At 52.4% G+C, this 8,261-nt stretch overlaps 1 protein-coding gene across 1 annotated transcript; it reads right to left on the bottom strand.

The window, feature by feature from the left end:
* Positions 1–602: 602 nt before the first annotated feature.
* On the bottom strand, positions 603–7,739 carry LOC107547131 (placenta-expressed transcript 1 protein-like). Its single transcript, XM_029074788.1, has 4 exons — positions 7,466–7,739; positions 4,695–4,899; positions 3,746–3,807; positions 603–1,812 (listed from the first exon to the last, which is right to left on the bottom strand). Exons 1-4 carry the CDS (start codon positions 7,632–7,634, stop codon positions 1,664–1,666), a joined length of 585 nt encoding a protein of 194 aa, XP_028930621.1. The 5' UTR covers positions 7,635–7,739; the 3' UTR covers positions 603–1,663.
* Between the last annotated feature and the right edge of the window lie 522 nt (positions 7,740–8,261).

The raw sequence follows: 8,261 nt of genomic DNA, 5'->3' as shown, positions 1-8,261 counted from the left end.
TACGGTGAGAAGGTTGGCATTAGAGGAGTGAACTGTGTGGGCTAGGATGTAGTAGGAGAGTGGTGAGGTGAGGTAGGAGGGGGTGAGGTGATTGAATGCTTTAAGCCATTGGTGAGGTGTTTTTGTTTGTAAACACCAGTTGTGGTAGGATCTCTTAAGGGGGAGCGGATGCTTCCACCCACTCCAAGTTGTGCTGAACTGCCCTCCCAGCCCCCCTGGTTGAACAGTCTGAGCTGCTCCCCTCCCTGGTTAAACAGCTCTGTATCTCTTTTCTCATTCCTTCCTCATTCCTAGTTCAGGCAGGGCAGCGGGGGCCCGTGGGGACTGTCCCAGGAGAAGTCAGTGTCAGAGGAAGTCGATCAAACAAATGAGACTTAACGGCCCCCGCCCCCACCAAGGAGTTACAATTCTGCCCTGGATCCTGGGATGTGGGAAAGAGAAGTGGGGGAATGGAGAAAGGGTTGGGGTCTGCGTCTCCGACCCATCCCCAGCTGTGAGGCAGCGAGGTTGCCCAGAAACAGGACGATAGATGCTCCTGATTTCTTAGTCTTCAGAAAGTAGCGTGATCTTGAATGGGGCTCTAAGGACGACTCAGATGCAGGTTATAGTTAATCAACAGTGTTTAATGAGCACCTGCTTTGGGAAGAGCACTTTACTGAGCGCTTGGGAGAGTGCAAGAGAGTTAGAAGACATGATTCATGCTCTCAAAGAGCTTACAGTCTATGTCTAAACCTTGATTTATCAAGCGGAGTAGAGGCGTTGGCCGCTGGCTCATTTGGGCTAGGAACACCATTCCTTCCTAGCTTAAATACCGTCCACCCCATTCCTTCTAAATGAATTTGTTGGGAAGAAATGGCCAGCTTGTAGTTTAGGGTTGAAAGTGGAAATCATGCTGCCCTTGGGTTTAGCCAAGACATTGTTGATCCCGGGTGAATTTTAGATATGTCCAACTTGTAATGCCCAGCCACCTGACAGTAAGTTGCTCTGCAAAGTTGGCTGGTTCATTGATGGCTTTCTGAGGGATGTGGCATCTATGGGCAATGGAAAGGAATCTGGTCTGGGCTCTCTTTGCCCTCTCTCCATCTACTGCTCTCCAGCAGAACCGGCTCAGCACCAACAGAAGCAGGGACCGAGCCCAAGCAGGGCCGAGTTCTGGTCTCGCCTAGCTTCTGCCCCCCTCCCGGAGCCTGCAGACACAGTCGTGGAATTCTGGTGGTACCTAGGCCAGGAAGTGCTCTCTCAGGCCCTATCCCTGTGGCCGCCCGGATAACCTTTCATTCATTCATTCAATCGTATTTATCGAGCGCTTTACTAAGCATCTGGGAGAGTACAATAGAACAATAAACAGACACATTCCCTGCACACAATGAGCTTACAGTCTAGAGGATGAGTGTAGAGTCTAGAGGAATCACCTCTAGAGGAAAAATCTGAGGAAACACAGCTCCTTCTACCCAGGCGGCAGAGGCCGGGAGGAAAATCATTAATATTTGGGCCCGAGAATTCCTGCTTGGGGGTTTCTGGGATCCCGGTTGGATGGATGTCGGGCGTGGGAGGCAGTTGGGTGGGGGATCCCATCATATGCTTTGTCCTGGCTCAGGAGGGCGGCTGGAGGAGGCGGTCGAGGTTGGGGTGGGGGACGATGCGGGGCAGTATAACAAAGTCCCTAGGTGAGCAGCCGGTAGGTCAGCCAGGCCAGCAGGAACTGGAGGGCCACGAGCCCCGGGCTAGTGAGGGCCACGAAGGCGGCGTTTCTGGTGGTCCCCAGGGACGTGACTGTGGGGATTGTGACTGTGGCAGATGCTGTGGTTGTTGCTGGAAGAAGAATGACAAAGGTCAGAGCCATGACTGGCCGCTTGGGCCAAGCCTTGAGGGAATGGTCGGGGAGACTTTCCGGCCTGGAAGAGGAAAGACAAATGGCCTAATGGATAGAGCCTGGGCTTGGGAGTTAGAAGGACCTGGGTTCTAATTTCAGCTCTGCCCCTTGTCTGTTGTGTGACCTTGGACAAGTCACTTTCCTTGTTTGTAACCCAATTCCCTCATCTGTAAAAAGGGGATTAAGACTGTGAGCCCCATGTGGGGTAGGGACTGTGTCCTACCTGATTAGCGTATATCTATCCTAGTGCTTAGTACTTAACAAATACCATTATTTTACTATTACTTAACTTGTGTGTGCTCCAGTTCCCTCGTCTGTTAAATGGGGATTAAGACCGTGAGCCCCATGTAGGGAATGTGTCCAACCTGATTAGCATGAATCTTTCCCAGTGCTTAGTGCAGTCCCTGGTACATAATAAGTGCTTAACAAATACCGTTTTTTTTAAAAAAGGTCAGAACTGTCATTGGATGCTTGGGCCAGAGCTTGAGGGGATGGTGCGGAGAGGTGGGGGACGGTTTTTCGGCCCGCTCTGACTGGGATACCAATATCTGAGGACTTGGTCCCAGGGGAGAGAAGAGAGGGAGTCACTGGCTTGAGCTTCCCTGCATGGGAGGAGGGACGAGATTGCCGTGTCCTAGCCAAATAACAATAATTGTGGCATTTAAATGCTTACTCTGGACCAAGCACTGTACTAAGCACTGGAGTCAAGATTCTTTCCAAGCACTTATGACAGTGCTCTGCACATAGTAAGCGCTCAATAAGTACAATTGAATGAATGGACAAATAAGCAAATCCTCTAGATGTAAGCTTGTCCTCGAGACTTTTAGCTCATCCTCTAGGCTGTAAACTAGTCCTCAAGATTCTAAGCTCGTTGTGGGCAGGGAATGTGTCTATTTTTATATTGTACTCTCCAAGCACTTAGTACAGTGCTCTGCACACAGTAAGCGCTCAGTAAATATGATTGAATGAATGGATGAAAGACACAGTCCTTGTCCCTCATAGGGCTCACAGTCCACGTAGGAGGAAGAACATGTATTTTAATCTCCATTTTACAGATGAGGAAACCGAGGCACAGAGAAGTCACGTGACACCCTAGATCACACGGCAGACAAGTGGCGGAGCCGGGATTAGAACCCAGATCATCTGAGGAAGTGCCTATGTGCATGGGCGTATGCATTTCTGCCTATGTTTAAGTGTGTGTTTGGGCATGTGTGTGCAAGATGTGTGCTTGAGTGAATGTCTGCGGGGGCACCTTAGGGAAGGGAGAGGGAGCCCCAACGGAGGGATTCTCCAGTGTGTAGAGCCCTGCCCTTTCTCACCTCGGATGGAGTTTCCCTCCACCACCCTCTGAGGGGTTGATTAGGGGCTGCGTTGGGGTTTGACTTGAAAACGGTGGGCTGGGCAGCTGGGGACCAGTGGCACCAATCCTTCATAATTAATAACAATGGTATTTGTTAAGCACTTACTATGTGCCAGGTACTGTACTAAATTCTGGGGTGGATACAAGCAAATCAGGTTAGACAGAGTCCCTGTCCCACATGGGACTCGCAGTCTCAATCTCCATTTTACAGATGAGGGAACTGAGGCCCAGAGAAGTGAAATGTCTTGCCCAAGGTCACACAGCAGACATGTGGCGGAGCGGGGATTAGAATCCATTACTTCTCACTCCCAAGCCCGGGCTCTATCCACTATGCCATGCTATGTCATCTTTGGGGGAGGCAGAAAATCACACCTGGGTGGGGGGGCCATCAATCCGGACTGACCACTCACCCACAGCAGCCTAGGGATCGGACACTATCATCTCACAGGTTGGAGGGAGGGGAAGGAAGGGGCACTATGCTGGAGCGGAACAAAAACCAGGGAGGAACTTACAGTTATCTGTCAGGTACAGCGATGAGATGGAAGTTGAGTTATCTAAATTGATGCCGACAGCCCTGTGGGAGACAAATCAAGCGGGGACAATTGTTATGGTTCCAGAGTGGGAGCAGGAGGGGGAGGAGAAAGGGGAACAGTTGAGAGAATTTCAGGTGTGGGGGACTTATCTCCTCTGCCACATTGTCCTGACCGCAGCAGGAGCCTGGCAGTAAGCGCCCCCCATTAAGTCCCCTGTGGGCTGTGGCCAGAAGTGGCCAGAGTGACCAGGCAGGTTGAAGTGCTTCTAGCCACACCAAACAATCAATCAGTGGTATTTAGTGAGCGCTTACTGTGTGCAGAGCACTGTACTGAGTGCTTGGGAGAATACAACACAACATTCCTTGTCCATAATGAGTGTACAGTTTAGAGGGGGACTCTCTCAAGCACTTAGTACAGTGCTCCGCACATAGTAAGCACTCAGTAAATACGATTGATTGGGACAGACATTACTATGAATGAATAGGTAATTTATGATTTAAAGTAGACTCCCATCCTGGTCATTGAAGCTGGAGGCTTCTCCTCTTCTGCCTCTGCCTTAGGAGAAGCCATACCACCCACTCCATTTCGGAACGTCTGGTCACTTTAGGGGAACTGGAATCCTGCCCTCCATCCCCAAATGGATCTTCCCCCTCCATCTCCTTCCCTGCTGCCTTTTGTTTGGGAATTGAAGGTCTCTCTGTCTCGCCCCTCCCCACCCCACTCTGGAATGGTCTGGCCCAAGGGTGGACAGGGAGTCCAGGGGGGGTCACTGTGTGGGAGGAACCATTCTGCTGATCGGTGGGAGGTGGTTATTGAGGAGACCCGGCTACTGACTGAACCACCTTTTTTCTGAGGCGGGAAGGAGAATGCAGGGCATCCTCTCCGTCCTTCCCGGCTGCCCCCCTGTCAGGGTCAGGATGGTTCCTACCGCAGCTGCACCGTCTGGATGTCCAAGATGTTGGGGGATGTCCAGGAGGCGTTGAACAGCGAAGTGCTGGCACTGCCGTTGATGGGCATGAGCAAGCTGCCATTACAGTCCAGGTTGACACCCTGCCACACTCCCACCGAGGCGTTGCTGGCGTCGAGCGCCAGCAGGATCACCACTTGGAGGTCCTGGGTCCAGGACACGGTCACTGTGGAGAAAGGGCAGCGAGGGCCGCGCTCTGGGTGGCCGGGCCGGGCAGGGCCCGAGGGGCCTAGGGTGCCCTCCTTCTGCCAGGCTGACACTGCCGTGTGCCCACTCTGGGTGAGGGGTGGAGGGAAACTGGGGGGAACGTGGCTCAACGAAGGGAGTTCCAACCTCCCCCACCTCTTAAGCTTCTGATCACTCGGCCACAGTTCGGGAAGGGGAAGTGGGGTAGAAAAAGTCCACCCCCCAGACGCACACGCCCCACCCCGACCCCCAGAAATGCTGTGTTGCGGGTGGTCACCTGACTCGTTTGCTCACTTCACCTGTGACACACCAAATCTCAGGGGACCAAGTAAGGGGCCCCAACAACTGAGCCCCCCCACATCCAACTCCCCTACTTCACCCAAATGGGACCTGAGCCACCTCCCTAATAATAATAATTATTATTGTGGTATTTGTTAAGCACCTACTATGTGTCAGGCACTCTTCTAAGCACTGGGGTAGATACAAGCTAATCGGATTGGACACAGTCCCTGTCCCACATAGGGTCTTAATCCTCATTTTACAGATGATCCCATATGGGGGCTGACAGTCTAAGTAGGAGGGAGAGCAGGCATTGAATCCCCATTTTGCAGAAGGGGAAACTGAGTTACAGAGAAGTGAAGTGGCACAGAGAAGTGAAGTGGCTTGCCTAAGGTCACACAACAGAAAAGTGGCAGAGTGGTATCAGAATCCAGGTTCTCTGACTGCCCGGACTGGGCTCTTTCCACTAGGCTACGGTGCTTCTCTGTACGATATTTATCTGTGCCACCATCTTCTCCTGCCCCACGAATGTGGGGAGTCGGAGTCGGCTGTAATGGCGGAGTTGGGGCAACTCCAGAGCAGGAAGTGCCAGAGACCGGGCTCTTGTTGCCCTCCCTGGGCCCGCCAACCCTGAAACTGTGCTCTGAGAGACCTGGAGGAGGAGGAGGCAGCCCACCTATCCTTCCAGAACCCAAGCCTCATCGGAAACTTCCTAAGCTCCAAAAACACAGAAAGGAAGCCAGCCTGGCCCCCTCGGCTGTCTGTCTTCCATGAATTAATCATCACTACTGAGTGCTTATTGTGGGCCAAGCAGTGTATTAAGCACTTGGGAAAATCTTGGGCTCCTATTTCTGTGGGTCCCTCCCTTGTGACGCGGCTCCTGCCGGGCTGATTTCCACAGATACCCCCACACGGTCACCTCTCCCCGAAACGGCTACACCTGACTCCCTTCCTCCCACTCTTCCTCCTTCCTTTCCCCTCTGCTCCCCTTCCCCTCCCCACTCTACCTTCTGCTCCTTCCCCTCCCCCCCTTTCCTTCCCCTCAGCACTGTGCTCATTTGTATATATTTTTATTACCCTATTTATTCTGTTAATGAGATATACATCCCCTTGATTCTATTTATCGTGATAATGTTGTCTTGGTTTTGTTTTGTTCTGTTTTGCTTTGCTGTCTTCCCCGATTAGATTGTGAGCCCATCACTGGGCAGGGATTGTCTCTATCTGATGCCGAACTGTACATTCCAAGTGCTTAGTACAGTGCTCTGCACATAGTAAGCACTCAATAAATATTATTGAATGAATAATAATAATAATTATGAAATTTGTTAAGCACTTACTATGTGCCAAACACTGTTCTAAGCACTGAAATAGCTACAAGTTAATCAGGTTGGACACAGTCCCTGTCACATCTGGGGCTCACACTCTTAATCCCCATTTTACAGATAAGGTAACTGAGGCCCCAATAAGTTAAGTGACTTGCCCAAGGTCACACAGCAGTCATATGGTGGAGCCGGAATTAGAACCCAGGTTCTTGTGACTCCCAGACCCGTACTCTATCCACTAAGCCACGCTGCTTCTCTAAACAGCGTCCTGACCTGCAGCATGGTCAATTGGTCAATCAATCGATCCGTGGTATTTACTGAGCGCTTACTGTGTGCAGGTCACCGAACCGAGCACTTGGGAGAGCACAGAAGAGTCGAGCCCAGAGGGAACCACTGGCTTGGGAGGCCAGACTGGATGGGGGTGTCTTCAAGGGAGCCCCAAGCCTGGACCAACAGGAAATGACTTAAGCCATCCTCTCCCAAGAAGGGGGACACCCTTTCTCCCTTCCCTGCAAGTCAGGGACTCCAAGGGAGAGAATAATAATAATAATAATGATGGTATCTATTAAGCAATCAGAATGTGCCAAGCTCTGTTCCAAGCACTGGGGTAGACCCAAGTTAATCAGGTTGGCCACAGTCCCTGTTCCACATGGAGCTCACACTCTCAATCCTCATTTTACAGGTGAGGGAATTGAGGCCCGGAGAAGTGAAATGATTTGCCCAAGGTCACACAGCAGACATTTGGACGAGCGGGTATTAGTAGCCAGGTCCTTCTGATTCCCAGACCTGTGTTCTATCCACTAGGCCACGAGGAAGCAGAAGGAAGCAGTTCCAGCCGTGCCTCCAGCCCATCTTTGGGAAGAAACCCAGCGGGGAGAAATTGTTGAGGCCCACCGAAGCCGGGGTCTCCCCGAGGTCAGACCCAGGGGAGCAGATTTCACATACCCTGGTAGCTGGTGTTGGCCAGGTAGGAGTTGGGCTGGGCGGAGATGCTGATGTTGCCGTTGTCGGGAAGCAGAAGGGAAGAGCACAGGTAGGAGTTGCTGGAGGAGGCCGGGCTGACCAGTTTGGCCAGACCCAGCAGCAGGAGCAGGGGGGTGACGGATGGGGCCATGCCAGCTCTCTGCTCTCGGCGCCCGGGGCTGGATGGGCGGTTGAGCGGGCGGCTCCGTGTTTATATAGCCCTGGGCGGGCTCCTCGAGGGGCTTGGCGGGGGCAGGCAAACACCTTCTTCCCCTCTGACCCGATTCCCCGGTTGTGGTTGGAGTCTGCGGTCACTTCCTGGCCCCCAGGGGCCAAGGCCACCAGGAACAGCCGGGCGGCCGCGCCCATTTCGATCGGGGGTTTATCTTCGCCCCGGGCGCAGCCTCCGGAGAGGAGGAGTTGAGCGATCCTCTGGACAAATTGGATCCATGTGCAGGGCCAAGCCGGACAATTCAGGTTTAACGATCTTTTCCTCAAAGGCGAGGTCTGTTCTCTTTTCCCAAAGGATCTGGAAAAGGGAAACGTGGCCTAGTGGAAAGAGCTTGGGTCTAGGAGTCAGAGGACCTGGGTTCTGATCCGGGCTCTGTCACGCACCTGCTGTGGGACCTTGGGCATGTCATTTCACTCCTCTGGACCTCAGTTACCTCATCTGTAAAATGGGGATTCATTCCCTGATTTCCTACCTACTTAGAGCACTGTTCTGGGCACTTACCTTGTGCAGAGTGATGTGCTGGTTGCTTAGTGCCTAGTGTATCCA

This window comes from Ornithorhynchus anatinus, chromosome 11 (genome assembly GCF_004115215.2).
Source record: "Ornithorhynchus anatinus isolate Pmale09 chromosome 11, mOrnAna1.pri.v4, whole genome shotgun sequence".
Taxonomy (NCBI): Eukaryota; Metazoa; Chordata; class Mammalia; order Monotremata; family Ornithorhynchidae; genus Ornithorhynchus; species Ornithorhynchus anatinus.
The sequence above is the reverse complement of the archived record's forward strand: the minus strand, read 5'-3'. Positions and strand labels throughout refer to the sequence as shown.

Excerpts from the sequence above, each read along its gene's own strand:
- LOC107547131 (XM_029074788.1), bottom strand. The coding sequence starts at position 7,634 with ATGGCCCCATCCGTCACCCCCCTGCTCCTGCTGCTGGGTCTGGCCAAA. Across the intron at positions 3,808-4,694 it reads ATCCAGACGGTGCAGCTGCG|GGCTGTCGGCATCAATTTAG; the intron begins GTAGGAACCATC and ends TGTCTCCCACAG. Across the intron at positions 1,813-3,745 it reads GCTGTACCTGACAGATAACT|CAACAACCACAGCATCTGCC; the intron begins GTAAGTTCCTCC and ends TTCTTCTTCCAG.